Source organism: Phascolarctos cinereus, unplaced genomic scaffold, assembly GCF_003287225.1.
Source record: "Phascolarctos cinereus isolate Bilbo 61053 unplaced genomic scaffold, phaCin_HiC Scaffold_3;HRSCAF=262, whole genome shotgun sequence".
Lineage (NCBI taxonomy): Eukaryota > Metazoa > Chordata > Mammalia > Diprotodontia > Phascolarctidae > Phascolarctos > Phascolarctos cinereus.
In genome coordinates, this window is record NW_027555736.1 from 40,814,783 (window position 1) to 40,835,890 (window position 21,108).

At 42.0% G+C, this 21,108-nt stretch overlaps 1 protein-coding gene across 4 annotated transcripts; it reads right to left on the reverse strand.

The window, feature by feature from the left end:
• Nucleotides 1-703: 703 nt before the first annotated feature.
• Nucleotides 704-16,231, reverse strand: ZNF774 (zinc finger protein 774). 4 transcript variants are annotated; one of them, XM_020994655.2, is made up of 5 exons: nucleotides 16,067-16,231; nucleotides 15,188-15,297; nucleotides 8,165-8,287; nucleotides 7,563-7,669; nucleotides 704-6,312 (listed from the first exon to the last, which is right to left on the reverse strand). In XM_020994655.2, exons 3-5 carry the CDS (start codon nucleotides 8,269-8,271, stop codon nucleotides 5,069-5,071), a joined length of 1,458 nt encoding a protein of 485 aa, XP_020850314.1. In that variant the 5' UTR covers nucleotides 8,272-8,287; nucleotides 15,188-15,297; nucleotides 16,067-16,231; the 3' UTR covers nucleotides 704-5,068. The 4 variants fall into 4 exon arrangements, with proteins under 4 accessions (XP_020850314.1, XP_020850317.1, XP_020850316.1 ...); XM_020994658.2 differs by lacking the exon at nucleotides 15,188-15,297; XM_020994657.2 differs by lacking the exon at nucleotides 15,188-15,297 and having other exon boundaries at nucleotides 15,520-16,231.
• Between the last annotated feature and the right edge of the window lie 4,877 nt (nucleotides 16,232-21,108).

The following is a 21,108-nucleotide window of genomic DNA, read 5'->3' on the forward strand; positions in this document are numbered from 1 at the left end:
CAGAAGCAAATACTTCTGAGGAGGGACAGGGTCAAAAGAAAGAATAGAATAAATGGGAGGGCAGGATAGGATTAAGGGAAATAGAGTTAGTTTTTCACAACATGTCTACTATGGAAGTGTTTTGCATAACTGCACATGTACAACCTATATTGAGTTGCTTGCCTTTTCAGTGAGGGTGGGTGGGGAGAGGAAGGGAGAAAATTTGAACTAAAGTTTTAAAAACCATGTTTTAAAAAAAATGTTTTCACATGCAACTGGGAAATAAGAAATACAGGAAATGGGATACAGAAGTCTATCCTGCTCTACAGGAAAATAGAAGGGGAAGGGGATAAGAGAAGGGAGGGGGGAGAGATAGAAGAGAAGGCAGACTAGGGGAAGGGTATTCAGAATGCATGCCATCTTGGGGTGGGGGGAGGGGGAGAAATTTGGAACTCAAAAACTTGTGGAAGTGAATATTGAAAACTAAAAATAAATATATATTTTAAAAAAAAGAAAAAAAAGAAAATCAACTGTCGCCAACTTTTGTTTGCTCTGGGACTTTGTCAGAAAGCTCCTACTGACACCAGGGAAGCAAGCCTTGTTTCTTCAGGAGAAAAAGGTGGGACTCTCAACACTGCACAGGGAAGTTTAACCAAAATGATAGGCTTCACTGAGGGCTTTACTTCCCACAAGTATGGAGGGCAAAGGAAATTATGTGGTAACCTGCAGAAAGAATATGGTTTATTTCAATCAGTAACAAGTACCAGCTATGTATGTACAAAGTGCAGGCTGCTGTCCCTATTACACAAGAAAAAAGGGCTGGTGGAATACCTCTGTATTCTCCTTGTCACCAAAGGAAGTGAAATCTTCCTTGAAAGAGTAGACTAAGTCTTCTTAAAGAGAAAGCAAAGTTTGGAGAAACCAAAAGGAGGACTAATATGTAAGGAGGTTGGAATGTGCTGTAAAGGGAGGGAAAGAGGACTACTGAACATGTGGCACTAAGTAACAAGAAATTCTTAAGATCAAGGGTGAGCTTGGACCCTCTGAAAAGGAAGCAGCTCTTCCTCCTCCCCAAAATGACGATGTGGATCTATGGCTGCCAGCAAGTAAAAGGTCATACAGCAGTGCTTATAGGAAGAGACTTGCAGTGGTGACTGCCAAGGATGCTAGGGAGTACCAACAAAGCTATCTGTTGACCTAACATTAACACAGCGGCTTATTGCTTCCTCAGGGTTATATATTCAGGATGCCACAAAGACCCTCCCAAAACTTGTTAGGCACAGTGAAGACTAGCTACTCCTGGGGACTAATTCTTTCATTAGAAAGAACAGAGGAAACACTGACAGAAGTTGTGAATCGAAGCGATGAAAATAAAGCTCTTAGGGGTTCTCCATGCTGTGTTGCCATTGTTAATTGTTTGGTTTTTTTGTTTTTTGCTTAGGCAATCAGGGGTTAAGTGACTTGCTCAGGGTCACACAGCTAGTAAAAGTGTCAAGTGTCTGAGGCTGAATTTGAACTCAGGTCCTCCTGACTCCAAGGCTGGAGCTCTATCCACTGCACCACCTAGCTGCCACTACCATTGTTAATTGAAAGCCAAAAAAGAAAAAGGGAGATTTCAGGAGTAAAGAATTGGTTAAGAAAATAGTATCTGAGGTCAGAATCTGGCTTTCTCTACCTTTTTCTAAAAAAGGAATTATGGGGTCTTGGAGAAAGACAGCACACCAAACAAAGGCTGGTAAAAACACTTGATCAGATTCTTACAAAGCTCTTTTTTTGACAGGGCTCCTAGACTGCTATTTCCAGGAACAGTAACACAATATGCCAGTATTTTTAACAAAGTATGTAACAGTCCCTCACACTATCTCTATGGACAAGCTGCAAAGATACACATTAGCTGACTACACGACCGGGTTCAGAAGTGGTTTAACGAATTGAACTATAGTTCAATATGGTCAACTTGGAGGACATGACATCTGCTCTTGGCCCTGTACTATTTAAAATTTTAATGAATGACTAGGTGAAAGTCTAGATGGCCAGCTTGTCAAATGCTATCAAAGTCACAGATGACCCAGGAGGAGCAGTTAACACGCTAGATGATGAAATCAGGCTACATAAAAATCTCAACAAGCTAGAACACTGGGCTAAATTTAAACGTCAAACTAACAGATCCCATCTTTGAGGTCACATAAATGACTGAAAGGGTATAAAAATCTAAAGATTCTACTATGAGTTAATTTTTTAAAAAAAATTTCGACTTGATAGAACCAACACCTCCTTAAAGGCTCACCTCTAGGAAGGCTCTCACATTTGGGGTAAAATCTGACAGCTCTGTCAAGGACCTTGCTGTCAGATAAAGCATGAAATGCTTGCCAATGGTATTTTCAGCAGTCATGAAGAACGTCATGAACAAGATTTAAACGCAAGGGGGATTCTCTAGAGATGGCAACATCTATAGAAACTTCTATTTGAAGAGGATGTTGTTCTGCTTGAATCAAGCTGCAGAATATCTCAGGACCTCCTCAATAAGATTCATGATTAGCCTAATAATCCACATAGGAAAATTAAATAGATAAAAAATGCCTGTTGCTCCAACAAAGACACAGCTGAATGGCAAGTCCACCATACCCTTATCTGGAACACACATTGCAGATGGGCAATGAGGGGCCCAGAATTAAGCAGGAAAAGACAGTAGGCCAAATTGCAGTTGAAGAATTTTATAGTCTTTTCAATGATTCTATGCAGTTCCCCAGAGCAAAGATTCATCTTTTCAAGTCTCCCAGCAATGCAATATTATTCTAACTCTTGGAAGACCACCGTCTTTGTCAATCAAAGTCACAGCTGAGCCAAAGGAGAAAATGAGACAATTGGTAGGCATGAACAAGCTGCACCATGCTTCCAATGATGATCCACACTCAATAAATGTCATCAAAGATGACATAGTATCATCCTTGATACCATATGGGGAGAGGATACGAGCCAGGCATGTGGTTACAAGAAAGAACACATTAAATATAAAAAGACCTAGAGGAAGAAGGTTTCCAAAATGTTGGATATATCCTCTATGGAGAATCTATATAAGAATGTAGCCAAGGATTACACAGAATGAAGTGAGGTTGGGTTCCAATTTGCACTGATTGAATACCTCATCCACTGAAAATGGAAATAAATGTAAATTTCAACACAGGTTTAAAAAATCAGTTGCATATGTATAAGGGAAGTATGGGTGGAGGATAGTTCATGTGGAAAAGATCTAGGGATTTTAGATGGCTATAAGCTGAATTAGTTAAAAGTGTAATATGGGGGGCAGCTAGGTGGCACAGTGGATAGAGCACCAACCCTGGAGTCAGGAGGTCCTGAGTTCAAATCCGGCCTCAGACACATAACACTCACTAGCTGTGTGACTCTGGGCAAGTCACTTAACCCCAAGTGCCTCACCAAAAAAAAAAGTCAAAACTTAATGCCATCGCAGGCTGCACTGAGAAGCATCATGGCCAGAATGAGAAAAGTCATAGTCTCGCTGTACTGTGTCCTGCTCAGACTACATCTGGAATACTGCGTGCAATTCCCTATTCTAGGAAAGACAGTGACAAGCTGAAGGTGCCTTGTGGAAGATGACTAGGATGTTGAGACCAGAGATCAAGCCATACAAAGATGGCCTAGACGAATCAAGATTATTTACCCTGGAAAAGAGAAGACTTAGCAGAATATAAAAGCCAACTTCACACATTTTATGAAATATTACAGGAAATAAATTAATTACTTCTCCTTGGTCTCAGAAATCAAAATTGGGAGTGAATAGCAGAAGTTGCAGAAAGGCAGATTCTGGCTTGACACAAAGGAAAACTTCCTAACAACAAGAGCAGTCCCAAAGTGGAACTGACTACCTTAGGAGGTAGATTAGCCTTTGATTCAGGTCTCCAAGCAGAGGATGCCTACTTTTTTAGGATGTTTTCAGAAGACTTCTTCCTTTAATGATCTCAGTCCATTCCAACTCTGAGATTGTGAAGGAATCACTGAGCTTTTCCAAGTTGCTGTTTCATTATCTACAAGTTGTTTCTTGCAAAAGAAACAGATACCTAATTAGGTGGTGGTCAGAACCCAGGAGAAGAAAAGCATTTTTTTTTTTTTTGGTGAGGCAATGGAGATTAAGTGACTTGCCCAGGGTCACACAGCTAGTAAGTGCAAGAAAAGCATTCTTAAGACTTAAGGAATTTATTCCTGTTAAATAGAGTAGAGGGAGACAAAAATGCATAGAATCTGTGACTTAGGGTTACATAAGCACACAATTATTGGCGTAAGGAACAACCTCCCAGCAGATTAAGGAAATTGGCTCTCATTTCCCATTCTGTTGTCATGGAGATACTGAGTCCTGTTATCACTTAACCCTTTAGAAGATTTAAATTTCACCAAACTACAGTCCTCTTCCAAGTGCCTTTGGTATGCCGAACAGTCTATATGCCTCAGAAAATGAGAACAGCAAACTATGATCAACTTGGGAATAGCCCCTAGCCTTTAACAGTCCAATAAGGACCATCTTTAGTTAAGCTTTGCAAAAGCTTCTAAAAAGTCTTCCAGCCTGCACCTCATCTTTTCAACCCACCATGCTTTCTTCTGTCACAACGACACAGCTGAACGATGCCTGGAAAATACAAACTAATAATACCCTTTTCCAGCTCCATCCAAATTCTTGTTTGCATTCAACTAAGTCCCCTTTGAGATACACACTAAATTTTTAAAGGCTATGGGCCTAGACTATTAATAATTTAGCTAGTCCACACCTACTTCTTGTCTCTTTTGGTTAAGTGTGTACTGCGCCTCTAGAGCATCAATCGTTTATTAATCAAATATCTATCTGCCACGCACTGTGTGTAAGCATCCAATCACTTCCGCCTGTCCTATCTGTGCAACATAACATATGAGGCATCATTCAAGAGTTGTCCTCTCCAACCTGAGGAACAGGCAGTCAGGACAGGCTATGGAAAGAACGTCATGACCGGGTTCTGGGATTTCTGTTTGTAGGAGTGGAAGTTATTCGCTAGAGGGTTTACAGAAGTGGACAAAGAGAAAGGAATAAACTAAAGGGTATTACTTAAGTTAAATGGGTGTTTTGATGGGACAAAAGATGTGCTTTCTGCCGAAAGCTCTTCTCACACTTGGTGCACTGAAAGGGTTTTTCACCTGTGTGTGTCCTCTGATGTGTTATGAAGTGTGAACGCTGGTTGAAGCTCTTGCCACAGTCTGGGCATTTATAAGGTCTCTCCCCCAAATGGATTCTCTGATGGGTAATAAAATGTGAACTCTGATTGAAGCTCTTCCCACATTCCCCACATTTATAGGGTCTTTCACCCGTGTGGATCCGTTGGTGCTTAATGAGGGCTGAACTGTCAGTGAATCCTTTCCCACAATCATCACACTTATAAGGCCTCTCCCCAGTGTGTGTTCTCTGGTGGGTGACAAGGTGAGAACTCTGACTGAAACTTTTATCACATTCAGGGCAGCTAAAGGGCCTCTCTCCTGAGTGAGTGCTCATGTGCGCTACAAAATGCGAGCTGTCTCGGAAGCCTTTCCCACACTCAGGACATTTATAAGGTCGCTCTCCTGTGTGGGTTCTTTGGTGCTTAACCAAATCCGAGCTCTGGCTGAACCTCTCCCCGCAGTCACTACATGTATAGGGTTTCTCTCCTGTATGAATCCTTTGATGGGTAATGAAATTTGAACTGCGGCTAAAGCTTTTCTGACACTCGAGACACGTATAGGGCTTCTCTCCTGTGTGGGTTCTTTGGTGCATGATAAGATGTGGCTTCCGACTGAAGGTCTTCCCACAGTCTGGGCACTCGTAGGGTCTCTCGCCTGTGTGGGTCCTCTGATGTTTGATGAGAGTCGAGCTGTCGCCGAAGCTTTTTTCGCACCCGTTACATTTGTAGGGTTTCTCTCCAGTGTGTGTTCGACGGTGAGTGACAAGGTCTGAGCTCTGTTTGAAGGCTTTCCCACATACGAGACACTTATATGGCCTCTCTCCAGTATGGGTTCTCAGATGTCTCATAAGATAAGAAGTCTGGTTAAAGCTTTTTCCACACTCAGCACACACATTGGGTTTTTCACCTACATATCTACCTAGGAGCTTACTTAAATGTCTCTCCTTTGAAAGGAGTTCCCTTTGTCCCTTCCCTGTGAGAGTTCCATGTTGTCTTTCTAATATGTGTTCCCTTTCCCATGTTCCTTCCCAATCAGGATTCTGAGAAATATCTTTCTGGGGCCTTCCTGAAGATGACCCAAATTGTTCTGCTGCCTCAGAAACTTCCTGGTTCAGCTTTTCCACCTGGTTCTCAAAGTCTGAAAAAATGAAAAGAGATAATAGATAATCATCAATTTCCTTTTCCACTAAGAGAGGGATGAGAGGAAAAAGTTAAAACTGCTGTTTCCACGACGTGTATATCTTTGCAGCAAATTCCAATAAAATTCATTTTAAAAACTATAGAACTTGATCAGTCGAAAACATTAATTTAAAATGGCCCAGTTTTCTGTTGAGGGTGGCCAGACAAAATCAACTAAAAATTTAACTTGAGACATATCTTTATTCCCTTTAATAATATAGAGTCTTAGTGCAATGTTAACTTTAATAACCTCCAAAGCATAAATGCTACAAACTTACAAAAAACATCATTTGAAAATTTAATTATTTAAATTGCTTTTATGCTTATTTAGTTTTGTGAATTTTGAATCATAAATTTTAAATTTTAATTTTAACAAAAGAGGGGACCCTGTCATGGTGCATTATGTGTGAGACAGTTACTGGCAACACTTTCTGAAATCAGTGGATGGTAGAGGAGATTCTCTTTCTTGGCCACCTAGGTCACCAGATCCAACTCCAATAGAATTTTTTTCTTTTGGGTCGAAACCTCATTCTTCGGGTGATCTTAAGAATAGCATTACTAATGAGCAACAGCCGATAAGTTGTTACAAAGTTTGAATATTGACAAGCCATGTACAGCACAAAACAGTGGTTATTTTGAATTTCAGTAAAATAACACACATTTAAAAATTTTAAATAATTAACCTTTCAAAACTTTTTTTCTAAGTCTGGCGCATTTACACTTCTGAAGTTATTAAAGTTTAAACCTACACTAAAACTTTTTAGATGTCCAATTTGGGCATAATCAGTCAGACTTAAGTTACTACAACAAAGCTTGGCCCTCTAATCCATCGGTAAGAAAACCTTCTGGGTGAGGAAACTCTCTCTACAACAGCCAGATGACATCTCCTCTGCATCTTACAGTGTCTGGGGCACTGAGAGGCTAAGTGATTGCCCAGGACCACAAAGACACTGTGTCAGAGAAGAGAGTTGAACCCAGGCCTTCTTGGCTTCACGTCTAGCTTGTTCATTCACTACTACCTCTCTCAGACTGAAAGACAATGTAAAATGCTCAATGGTCAGTTTAAAAGTGACTTTGCTCACTTAGATAATCAATCTATTGCTAGAAAATATGAAGTTGGTGGTAATGCAGCCAACATAGAGGGATGAAGGTTCCTAAGTCCTTAACATGAACAAAGTTCTCCATCTTGGGTTTTTGTTCATTTCTCACCTGTGTGAGCTTCTCTCAGGATCTCCCCCTCCTCCAAGCTCTGGAGATCCAGGACCCATGGTTCTTCTTTCTGCTCAAGCTGGGAAATCACAGTGGGTCTGGAAATCCTGTTCATGAAAATGGACACGAATTATTGGTTTGTGCTGGCTCTTGGTTTTGTGCCCCAAACTCAGGCTTTGTTTCTTTCTCTGTCAGATAAATTAAACTGCTAGAGGGGGATGATGTTTGTGGCTTCTCCCAGTCCAAATGAAGAAAGGACAGACTGAGGCGGCAGACAAGCTGAAGATGTTTCCGCCTTTTCTTCTTCTTAAGGAAGAGAACTTAGGTGTTAGTGAAAATTCTAGCACTGACATTCTACTTGTGCCCATGGAAGAGATAGCATCATTGTCACCCCTAGGAAAGACTTTGGCCCAGGCACTGATTATGATGTTTGATATCCAGGTTTTCTCTGTAAGAAGAAGAGCTATAAAGATGGGAGAACTGAAAGATGACAACTCACACAAAATCTTGGAATCAAGGACCAGCACCCTAAAGCCCCTAGGGAAATGGATCTTCTAACTGCATTTAACCTTTGACTCTAAAGGGAAAACAGAAATCCTTACCCATGGAGAGCCCATTCTTCTAACCCTGCTGGATGGCAACCCTGCAGAGGATTCTCTGGGCAGGGTCCGGACAACCCACTCCTCCCGGACGTCCCCAGCCACATCATCCAGTGTCATCAATCCCTGAAACAAGAGATTTGAACTTAGTGTCTGCATCTTCCTGGACACTGATGTAAGAGTCACAGACTTTCAGAGGTGCAACGGACCTTGAGAGAACCCCTGGTCTAGCCACCTCATTCTGAAGGAGAGGAAGCTGAGGGGAAATAACTTGTTCACCTCCCCATAGTAAACAAGTGACAAAGCTGGGACCAGAACCTAGGTCTCCTAATGCCAAGTCCAGCACCTTTTCCAGCTTGGAATGCTGAATAGCGCGGCAGATAGAGCGCTGGGTCTGGAGAAAGGAAGAAATGAGTTCAAAATGTGACCTCAGAGACTTACTAGCTGTGTGACCCTGGGCCAAGTCACTTAACCTGTTTGCCTCAATTTCCTCATCTGTAAAATGGGGATAATAACAGCATCTACCTCACAGGGTTGTGGTGAGGCTCAAATGAGGTAATATCTGTAAATTGCTTAGCATAGTTCTTGGCATACAGTAGGCGCTACATAAATGTTAGCTGTCATTAATATTATTATTATTATTATTATTTTCCAACATATTCTATAAGTTGTTTTCTGACATGCAGTACTACTCCTGCCATGGGTCTGATGGTGGCAACACCAGCCACCTTTTGTGTTACAGAGTTAGGCTGATAAGTTCTCAAATGTTTATTCCATCAAAGGCATGACTTCAAGTTTCCTAGCCTTAACCACTAGAAATTTTTCAGCATAAATTTTTCCTTGCCCAACTTCCTCATCAGTGCAAAAGGCCCCAACCTTCCCTCAGGACAGGATCTGGACAGTTGTTTATATGAATTCTGTAAGGAACAATCATGTCAGATGTTTTAAAGCAGGGACTGTCTTTTCTTATTTGTATCTTCAGTATTTAGCACAGTCCTTGACACACTGTAAAGGCTTAATAAATGTTTTTTCATTCATTTGTTCATGGGGGAAATCTTACCAAGAAAATGTTTTCTTCTATCTCACTTAGGTATTAGTATACTCATCTATAAGCTAGAAAACATAGTTTTAACTGTAAAACTACTAACATCAGAGTGATTTATACACAAGCTCACTCTAAATGTGTGCCCAAAAGGTCATCAGTGGTTTGGTATCAATCTGCAGGGATGAATCCACTGGTGTTCCAAAGGAATCTCCCCAGAGAACCATTTTATTTCATAGCTTTACTGATGGCAGGAATTTAAAGTCATCTTTATACATTGGCAAAATGATCTTTAAAAAAAAGAAAATGGTGAAATTAAATGGAGGGAAATTAGAAAGAGTTCAATTTGGGACAAAACTCAGACAATGATGGGGACAAGCCTAGTAGAGAGACACCGAGCAAAAATTATTTTAGGGAAAACAAAATGCTTTAAGGAATCATAGCTATCCATCAGTTGAATCTGTCACTCAAAATAACAAGTATTTACAGAATTATGTGGGAAATACAAAGCAGTGTAAAGATGGTGGCTGCCTTCAAAGAGTTTATATAGGAACGTGGTCAATGTGACCATAAGGAGGCAGCATGGTGCAAGAAGCAACAGTAGTTGGAGTAGAAGGACCTCGGTGTGAATCCAATCTCTATTAGCCCTGTGACCTTGTACAAAGATTCTCCCTCTGGACCTCCTTTTAAAAATGAGGGGGTTGTTATCAGCTGATCTAAAGTCCTTTCCACCCTAGATCTATTATTCTAACTCTCCAGCAGATGTAATCATATCATTAACTCCTAATATATCCATGAACTGATACATTTTTTTCTTATCTAGATGTTTTGGAGCAGGAGTGTTTAACCAGGGATCTGTGGATAGACTTTAAGGAAGCTAGGAACTTGGATTAGAAAAAATAAAATCTTTATTTCAATACATAAAATTGGTTTCCTTTGTAATTCTACAAATTTTATTTTATGCATTTAAAAACATCATTCTGAGAAAGGGGTCCACAGGTTTCACCCAACTGCCCAAGGAGTCCAGGACACAAAACAAGGTTAAGTTCAAGGCCCATTACAGGTGTATTTGGAGGCTCCATCCTGTGCTTTTTTTAGCTGCCGTGGACCATCTCTATGAAGATAGCTCCAGATCCTTCCTGAGCTCCTGTCCACTCAGCATCTCCCCCTAGATATTCCACAGGCATCTTAAAGTCAACATGATCCAAACAGAACTCATTATCTTTCCTTCTAATCCCAACCTTCCCCAACTTACCTATTTCTATCAAGAGTACCACTATTGCTTTTCAACATTTTTCATTTTTATTAATCATTAAACAAAAAATACAGAAAATCAGAAATAAAAGGTTGCACATAAAACTGTAAACGTCTGTTATGTGCAGTTTTTTAAAGTACATATTAAATTTAAGTAGTAAAATTTTTAATTGGTTCTGGATACTCTTCTCAACTTTTTTTTTCCTGTAAACTCAAAAAATGTTTCATTGCTGCTTTTTTTTAAAAAAACATCTTTGTTACATTTACTCCCTCCCCCCTTCTCTATTGCCTAATGGAGCTGTTTCCTTGTAAATCAATAAGAATTTATTAAGAACCTAATTGGTGCCAGGCAGTATGCTAAGTGCTTCATGGATAAGTATAGTCAATGAAAACAAATCAACACCTTGGCCACATCTGGAGACGTAGACACACCTCTACCTGCCCACAGGTACAGTTCTCCTAGTTAACCAGGTTTGAAACCTAGAAGTCATCTCCAGCTCTTAATTCTCACTCACTCTCTACATCTCCCTTACTATCTCACATCCACTGTCACTGTCCACAGCTGGTTGCCAAATCTACTTCTTCACTATTCTTCACCACTATCTTTGTCTTTCTTATATGCAACAACCCTGGTCAGTGCTCTTATTACCTCTCACGTGGACTACTTCAACAGCCTCCCAATTAGATTTTCTGCCTTCAGTTTCTTTCCTCTCAATCCATTCTCCACACAGAACAAGTTGTGATTACCAAAGTACAGGCCTAACCATGTCACTCTTCCACTCAAGAAACTTTGGTGGCTAGCCAGTGCCTGCAGAATAAAGTACAAACTCCTCGGTTTGGCATTTAAAGCCCTTCACAATCTGGCTCCACACATTACTCCCCCTCTTTCACCTACTATGCATGTGTTCCCCCAAAATGATTTACTTGCGGTTCCTCATCCGTAATCCATCTCCTGCTTCTGTCCAAAACAGAATCATTGTGCATTCAACATGCTTTCCCTCAAATACTCCCTCTTCTGAACCTCCCTCTCAGTGTTAGAGAGCACCAACATCCTCCCAGTTAAGCGGAGTCATAAACTCAATTCACCTATGTCATCTGTGACCAAAATCTGTCATTTCTACCTTCACATCTTTTCTGTATGTCCCCGTCTCTCCACTTATACAGCCACCATACCATACTGGTACAGACCCTCACACCACAAGCCTGGATTTTTGCACTAGGCTTCTGGTTGATCTCCTTGCCTCAAATCTCTCCCATTCCCTGTTTGCCTGTCTGTGTGTCTCTCACACCAATCCATTCTCCATTTGGTTGCCAAAGTGATTTTCCTAAAGCACAGTTCTGACCAGATCACTCCTCTACTCAATAAATTCTGGTGGCTTCCTATTAGCTCCAGGTTCAAATATAAAATGCTGTTTGGCATTCAAAATCCTTCAGAGTCTGGCTCTTTCCTATCTTTCTAGTTTTCTACTTTACTCCCCTCTATGTACTTATCTACCAACACATCTGCATTCTTGCTGTCCCTGGTACTCAGCTCTTGGCACCTTTTCAATGGCTGTCCCCCCCATTTCTGGAATGCACTCCCTTGGAAGATTTATGGGCCTTCTTTCAAGTCTCAGCTCAAATCTCACCTTCTGCCCAGCTTTCCCTATGGATGGTGCTTCCTATCAGAGATTATTTTCCATACACTCAGTATATAACCTAGTACTTAAATAGTTATTTGTATGTGGCCTCTTCTATTTAGACTGTAAGCTCCCTGAAGGCAGAGGCTGTTTTTGCACCTCTTTTTATCTAAAGCACTTAGCAGAGTGCCTGGCCCAAAGTAAGCACTTAACATGAGTGGATAGGCTGTCTCCCTCACACACATCCCCCCCCCACTCCAAGCCTTAGAGCAGACTCTGTCCTTTCCTCTACTTCTTAGAACCCCTGGTTCCTTTCAAGGCTCAGCCCGAGTACAACTACCTTCAAGAGGTTTTTTGGGGTCCTCTGATTATAAATCATCCCCCTCATCATCCCCAACCACAGTGTATTTATTTTATGTATATCATGCATTTACTTATTTGTGAATATCTGTATCCCCCTGAAGAATTTGGGCTCCTTGAGGACAAGGACAGTCTCACTTTGGTCTCTGTATGGCCATCATGCGGTACATAGTGAGAGGCGAATACCTCCAAACCAAACCTTCTCCTCTCCAACACGTCAAGCACACAGGTCCCCCTCAAGCATCTTCTCTTTCATCCTTGCTGTGGCTATACTTACTTCCTAGATCCCCCTCCTCCTCCAGTCTTTGCTCCCAGATTTCAATCCTCAGGACCAGCCTGCCTTCAAAGGTGACTAGTAGGTATTCTAACAAGCTCACAATACTAAAGTGCTACATGTAATCTATAGTCTCAGGGCTCTCCTTCCAGTTTCTAAACCCCATGTACATTATAACCAAGGCCTTCTGAAGATAAATAACCACTTGTTCTTTTTTTTTTTTTTGACTGGGCAAGGGTGTTAAGTGACTTGCTCAGGTCACACAGCTAGTAAGTGTTATGTGCCTATGGCCGGTTTTGAATTCAGGCCCTCCTGAATCCAGGGCTGGTGCTCTACCCACTGCGCCACCTAGCTGCCCCTCTATTTGTTCTTTTTGTAGGATGAAACATACTATAAATTACATTAAATAAAAAATATAAAATGATACAGATCTTTCTGGCATCAATTCATATGTAGATAGAATGTATTTCTGAGACATATACATGTGTATATTTAAGACTATTATCCAAAGGGGCTCTTCTCCCTTTACAAATGGTGATTTATGTATAACCTATATCGAATTGCTTGCCTTCTCAATGGGGTGGGGAACTTGGGGTAGGGAGGGAAGAAGGCAGACAATTTGGAAATCAAAGTTTTAAAAGCAAATGTTAATACACGTAACTGGGGGAAAATAAAATACTAAAAATTTATTAATTAAAAAAAAAAAAGAATGTTGATCTCTGACATAAAACAAGGCACCAGGATGAGAGTGAGAAAACTTCAGTTACAGTTCAAACTGTAGCGAACTCGCTAAATGTGCGATCTCAGATGAGTTACTTCACTTTCTAGACCTCAATTACCTCACATATAACATAAACAGGCTAATGATCCTCCCCATACCACTCTATACCCCTCTCTCCTCAATCTCCCATCCTCTGCTCCAACTCTTCTCTACATGTGTCTCAGTCTCCCTTCTGTCAGAGAAGTCATGTATATGTTTGCTCCCGGCCCTTGGAAGCTGAAAACCAGAGTCTATGTCACATCCATCTTTGTATCCCCAGTTCCTGGTATAGTACCTTGCCCACAGTAGGTGTTGAATAAGTATTTGTTGAATTGAACTGATCTCTCCAGATCCTTCCAGCTGTGACAGTAGAGTATTCTAAGTCCTGCCACCTCATGTGAAGAGCAAATGGGAGTCTGTCACTTATTAGAATACATCGTGGAAGGCCTGAGGAATATACATATTTCTTACCCTTAGACATCCCCTTGTTTTGAGTATTGAATCTCTTTCCCTTGACGAACTTTTAAAATACAAAGATTGCATACACAGTGTACATGCCTGAAAGGGTGAGAGAAAAGTCAAAAAAACCGAGGTGGTTTTACTGGGATTGGGGGCAGAAAATTAGAGACCACAGTTCTCTGGGAAGCAATGAGATAGCGTTTAAACAAAACTTGTCCAAAATTGAACTTGTTCTCTTTCCCCCAAACCCTCTCCTCCTCTGAACTTTCCTATTTCTGCTGAAGGTATCACTATCTTTTTAGTCTCCCAGGTTCCTAACCACAGCATTATACTAGACTCCTCCCTCTCCCTAAATAGCCAACCAAATCTTGTCCTTTCTATCTTTACACCAGGCCCTTTCCATTCACTTGGCTACCACCTTAGTTTTGGTGGTTCACCTCTTTCTTAGATTACTGCAACAAAAATATCTGTCTCAAGACTCTTACCATTCCCCATCCTACACCCTGCTTCTAAAATAACCTTCCTCAAATCCATAACTGACACAATTCCCCATGTGAACAATTCCAGTGATCTCCTGTTGCTTCCAGAGTAAAATATCAACTCCTCTGTTTGACTTTTAAAGTCCTTCACAACCTGGCTTCAACCTTCCTGTCCTGCCTCACTGGACATTACTCTCCCTCCTTGAGACCTGTCACAGAACTGTCACACATGACATTCCCTCTCCCAAGTCTCTAACTCTAGAGGCCACCCCACATATCCAGAAGGCATTCCTTCTTTACCTCTACTTCAGTCCCTTTCTTAGAAGGATTTTTTAATCACCACTCCTCCTCCCCCCTGCCAACAGCTAGTACCCTCTGCCTCACCCAAATTACCTTCTCTCTAACTACTTCGTTTTTGTATTTATTCACTTCATATTTACATAAAGGATGCTAAGCAGCACAGTGGAGAGAACACTGGACTTGGAGTCAGAAATCCCTAAGTTCAAACGCTGCCACAGTAGCAGCATCACTGCACAATCCTGTCTGCCTCAGTTTCCTCATCTGTAAAAGGAGGATAACAATAGCACCTACTTCCCAGGGTTGTGAGGATCAATTAAGATTTTATACATATATATATGTATGCACCTTGCAAACCTTACAGCACTATATGAATGCTATCTATTATTTTTATTTACGCTGTATATATTAATATATGTACATACTGTCCCCCCATTAGAAGACGAGCTCCCTGTGAGCAGAGATTCTTTCATTCTCAGTACCTGTTCCTCAGCTCCTAGCACAGTGCCTGGCACACAGTAGGCGCTGAATAATTGCTTGCTGATTGAGTAAGAAGATCCTGGGGGACTCTGGGGCTTCCCAGCCATGTGACCTTGGGGAAGACCCTTCCTTGAGTCGGGGTGTCAGTTTCCTCTTCTGCAAAGCCGGGCGACACTGCCTGCCCCCTACCCCTGCTCTCAGCGCTCTGCACAGATGTCAGCAGCTCCTCCGACTGGAGTGGGGAGGCGTCCTCTGTCCAGACCTCCCACCTGCTTCCCCAAGTTTCCAGCACGAGCCACCAGCCCCCTTCCCAGGCCCGCAGCCATCCACTCACCGCCCCCGGGCCGGCCCAGCCAGAGGATGGAACATTAGCCAGGGGCCTGAGCCGGGGGCCAGAGCCCAGGGTCCAGCCGGCCGCCACCCGGTTTGGGGCGAGCCCACACTGGACTTAGGGAAAGGGTCTGACGTAAAGCGCCCACCCCCGCTCTCTCGCCATTAGTTTAACGTCTCCGCGTCTTATGGCTTTCTTTGTCCATTGGTCCAGATGGTTGTCAAAGAGGCCTGTGGGGCGGGCCAACGACGCGGAGGATGCTAGGAATTGTGGTCCCGGGAGACTCCTGGGAGGACTCTGGCTCCCAGCATGCTCTGTAATCACACCTAGGCCAGTGCCCAGCCCCCGGGGAATGACACGCACTAGCCAGTCTCTGGGGAACCCCAGGAGGGGGGAGGGGGAGTGAGGTCCGCCTTCACTCAGAGTCCACGCATGCGCAGGCACCCTCCCTCCTCTACCTTTCTCCCCCTGCTCGCACCCCGAGGCCTTATTCCCCTTCAGCGCCTGTTCCCATCCCCAAGCCCTGTCTCCGGAGCCCGAATCCACTCACCACCCCCGGGGCAGGGCCAGGCCCGACCCGGGATGGAGAAGGAAGGGAAATTCCCCCGGAGCCGAGAAAGTCCTGGCCGCCCCGCCCGGCTCAGGCCAGGCCACTCTGGACAGAAAGTAGGAGTTGTACGCAGGTTGCGGTGTCAGGAACGCCCGCCCTTGCCCTCTGGGCATTGGCCACCCGGTCGTCACATCGAGAAACCTTCCCTTTCCACTGGCGGGGCCAGCTGTCAAATGGGTTAGGTGGCCGAGTGGCGCGGAGAACTCTGGGAAATGTAGTCCCGAGAGTCTATAGTCAAACATTTACCAAGTGCCAGGCACTGTGGAAAACCCTAGGGAAAGAAAGAAAGACAGTACCTGCCCTCAAGGAGCTTACAGTCTAATGGGGAAGAAACGTACAGAGATGGAGGAGGGAAAGGGGAGAGAGAGTGATGTCCCGGAGTAGTGAAGCCGGGTGAGAAGTGAGGAAGGGAAAGAACCCCGGATCACAGGTTTAGAGGTTGTCTAGTCTAATCCCCTCACTTTTACAGTTGAGGAAATTGAGGCACACCGAGAGATAATGGCTTGTTCAGGATTACACAGATAGTGAAAGTGTAGGGATTTTTGTCCAGGGATTTGGACTCCAAATCCAGGGCTCTTTGCACCTCACCTATCAGGGCAGGTGGCTTCCAGAAGCAGAAAGGGTCTGCCTCAGCCAAAAAAAAAAAAAAAAAAAAAAAGAAGGGTCTGCCTCATTTAAGAATCTAGAATTCCTTGATGTTTCTCCTTAACTTTGAGAGCCTACAAGACCCTGCCTAACATTAATAATAGCTAGCATTCATATAGTGCTTTAAGGTTCACAAAGTTTGCAATATTAAGGTTTGCAATACTATCTCATTTGATCCTCACTACAATCCAGAAAGGCAGGTGGTGTCCCAGTTTGAGAGAAGAGGAAACTGATGCAATCACAGAGCCAAAAAGTGCCTGAGGCCAGTTTTGAACTCAAGACTTCATGACCTAACTGTTGCCGCTATCTACCTACCTTGCTAGTGCTCTGAGCTGTCACTGCATAGATAGGCTATTGAGGAATTGGAGCTGCTTGAGGGCAGGGAAATTTTCTTTTGTTTTCACAGTGAACACAATACATTTAATCCGAGTTTTGTTGAATTGAGTTTAATGTTTAATTAGTTGAATCGAATTTGCTGGATTGATACAGATCCTACCTTCAAGAAACTGACAATCTAATTCAGTCTAAAAGGAAAGTTACCTAAAAAAAAAACTATGATACAAGAGAGAAAGATAAGTACAGAAGGGTGATCCTGACAAAATGCTATGTGCCAGATGATTGGCTGTGAGAAATTTGAGGAAGAGGGCAAGGGAGTCACTTTAACTTGAGAGGATGGAGAAGAGGTAGCATTCAGGTTATTTCTTGAAGGAAGGAAGAGATTTAACGACAAGGAATGGAGGAGCATGGGGTGGGGTCATGAGCAAAAAGATGGAGATGGGAGACTTTAGGATGAAAGTAGGCAAAGGAAAATACTGGTTTGGCTGTAACAGACTAAGTAGAAGCAGAATAATATAAACTTAAGCTGGAAAGATAGATTGGAGCTAACTTGTAGAAGACTTTAGAAGTCAGTTAAGAGTTTATACTTTGTTTGGAATGCAGTAGCAAGCCACTGACGCATTTTTAATGGAGAAGTGACATGATTATAGAGATGCATTGGGAAAATTACTCTGGCCCTAGAGTGGGGGATGAAATGGAGACGGGGAGATAGACTAGTAGCAAGAAAACTAATTAGAAAGCCATTTCAGTAGTCTAGAAGAGATAAGGGTTGGAACTAGGGTGCTTACATTGAGAATGAAGAAAAGAGGAAGGCTACAAGACATTGTGAGGTTCCTTCTGTCTCTAATATGATCCTATGATCTTAATTTAGAAAGGATGAGGCTCTACAATTGATTGGATGTGGGGATGAAAAAGAAGGAAAAGCCAAAACCAGGACTACAAACCTGAGATACTGAGAAGATTGTGGTGTCATTAAAAGAAGTAGAAAAGTTAGGAAGAGGTAAGGTTTTTGGGGCAGGTGATAAGATTGGTTTTAGATACATTGAATTTAAGGGGATGGTAGGTGACCAAGTGGAAATCTCCAGTAGGCCATCAGAAATAGAACAAAGCTCCAGGGAGAGGTTGGGGGTGAAGACAGAGATATTTATAGGGGTCATCAGCTTTAAAATGATCATTGAAGCCTAGAAGGAGATGAGAAAAGAAAAGGACCGAATAGAAAACCTCTTCTAGCTTCATTTCCCCTTACCCAGGGGCACCCAAGAACTCTCCTAGGTCCTTATTTGATGTCTTGGCCACTGACCTTCCCTCCTTCATGCCAGGAACTCCAGCACTAAGAGCATGTGGAAAGGTTTTCTATGTGTCCCCTTGGCAGTGTAGGCTCAGTCACCAGGGATCTTTTGACAGTGAAGTTCATAAAAGCTTTTTAAGGAAATTGAGTCCAGGAAACAAATTATGTTTCCTTTCCTGAGCCTCACAAAACATTCTGTACTTTTCCTAAGCTCTTAATGCATTGTCTTGAACTATAGTTACTTTATGCTTATGATACTCTAGTAAAGTTACTAAAAATTTCTGTCTATGTCACAACTTTCTCCTTAGATTATAAGCTTCCTGAGAATAGAAACTGTTTTATTCACCTTTGTGTCTCTCCCAGTACCAAACAGCATTTCCCATGTGGTAGACATTTAGTAAATAGTGGTTAAATGAATAGATACCTAAGGAGTGTTATCTGTTCAAAGATTTTCAGAACATTTGTAATTGCAAAAAATTGGAAATAACTGAAATGTCTAACAACAGGAGACTGGTTGAATAAATTGTGATTAAATTCATGTAACAAAATACTCTGTTACTATAAATCCAACAAATCTGAAAAGACCTTTATAAAAACAAAAAGTGAAAAAAAATCAGAATCAGGAGAAAGGAGCAGGTACACACTTACTATAGCCACATAAGAAGACAAGTGGTTGAGACTAAATGGACAGAAGAATCCTGCTGGAGATTTAGAGGAACTGGCTGGAAAAAAAAAAATGCTGATACTTTATACATAGTAACTAATTTAAGTGGCAACTAGGTGGTGTGGGGCCTGGAGTCAGGAAGACCTGAGTTTAAATTCGGCCTCAGACTAGCTGTGTGACCCCGAGCAAATCGCTTAATCCTATTTGCCTTAGTTTCCTCATCTGCAAAATGAACTGGAGAAGGAAATGGCAAACCACTCTAGCATCCTTGCCAGCAAAACCCCTAATGGGGTCATAAAGAGTCAGGCGTGACTGAACAAATTAATTAATATAGATATAGTATTTATTAATATTAATATAATAATAGCTAGCATTTATACAGTACTTTACATGCATCTTACTTGATCCTCAGAATAACCCTGTGAGGTGCTAAAATTATTCCTGTTTTACAGAAGAGGAAACTGAGGCTAAGAGAGGTTAAGTGACTTGCCCAGATCATGTATATAGTAAGTATCTGAGGTAGAATTAGAACTCAGGTCTTTCTGACTTCAAGTCTAGTGTCCTTGCTGTGCACCAGGCATTGTGCTGTGCCTGGGGAAGCAAATACAAGGAAACACTAAAGTTCCTGCCCTCCTGGAGCTTACATTGTAATTGTGGGAGATTACTCATAAGGGGTGTTTGGAAGCAGAGGAGGGAGTAGGGAAAGGGAAGTGGGTGGGGACTCACCAGAGAGAGTACAATTGCATTGACACTTTATGAGCCACTTTATGAGTCCTACATTTTGGTTTGCTTTTTTAGTGGAGTAAAATTAAGGCAGTTCTGTACCTCGTATTAATTTGTAAGGGTGTGCCCCTTTCAGACCAGCAAATTTTTAGGCGGCAGGTCATAAGAAGCAACTTACACAGACACATATACCGTTGTGTGTCTCACTCTCTTTGTAGAGCATGTGAGTGATCATTCTTTTAGATGTGAGTGATCATTCTTTGCCAGCAGTTCTCAAACTTTTTGGATTCAGGACCTTTATCCTCTTAAAAATTATTGAGGCCCTCTCCTTTAATATAGATTATACCTATCAATATTCGCGTTACTAGAAATTGAAATGTTTTACTATTATTATGAAAATAGTTTTGATCTCTTGAACTCCCCTAAATCACTTTTCTAGACCTTGTAAAGGATGCAGAACTTTTGAATTGACTTATTCGTACTTCCTGAAGAGAAACTTAGAGTAGATCATTTGCATATAAAAAGGCCAATATAGGTAGTGAATTTACCAGAGCGTAGATTAGTTAGGTCCCTTTCTCCCACTTGCTTCGACCAACTGAGTATCCTGAGAGTTAAAAACAGTAACAACTGGGGAATCTAGAACCCCAGAACTATTGGTGAATATTGGGCAAATGGCCATTGCCTGGTTACCACCAGCAGAGAAGAGCAACTGGGAAATGTACTATATGGTCAATGTAAGTTAGGGTGAGGTGTCTCACAGAGGGAAGCCAGTTCTGAACCAGTAAGAGTTGTTGAAAAGACTAAAACTCTACTTTCCCACCTGCTCTATGGGAAGTGATAAACATGAGACCTGAGGTACTAACTGGAGACAAATGCTAGTCTTAGACCAAAATCTCTACTCTTTCTGAAAATGCATTGTAGAACCCAGGTAAGGGTCTCAGCTGACCCTTAAGTTGAAGGTAGTGGAGACTATACCTATGCATAGAGGAGCAAGTCCAGGGAATCGTTGGCTTAATCTCTCCAGCAGAGATGCTATGTCCTGTGAAGAGCAAGCCTCGATGAGCAGCCCTCATATGCCTTGGCCACATGCATTGCCTAAACATGTGTTGTACTATCATTGTACTTTAAGTATATGCTCACTCACCCCACAGATATATGTATTTGTGAGAGAGAACGTCCCAAGTTTATAGGAGGATATTTTATAATTATTGTTCTTGCTATGCCATTTGAGCAAATGCCTTTGGAAGAGCTAATTAATCTACGGGTTGATTATTAATAGTAAGTGCACCAGTAGGGGCTTGTGGGCTATATTTTTTGAGGAGTATT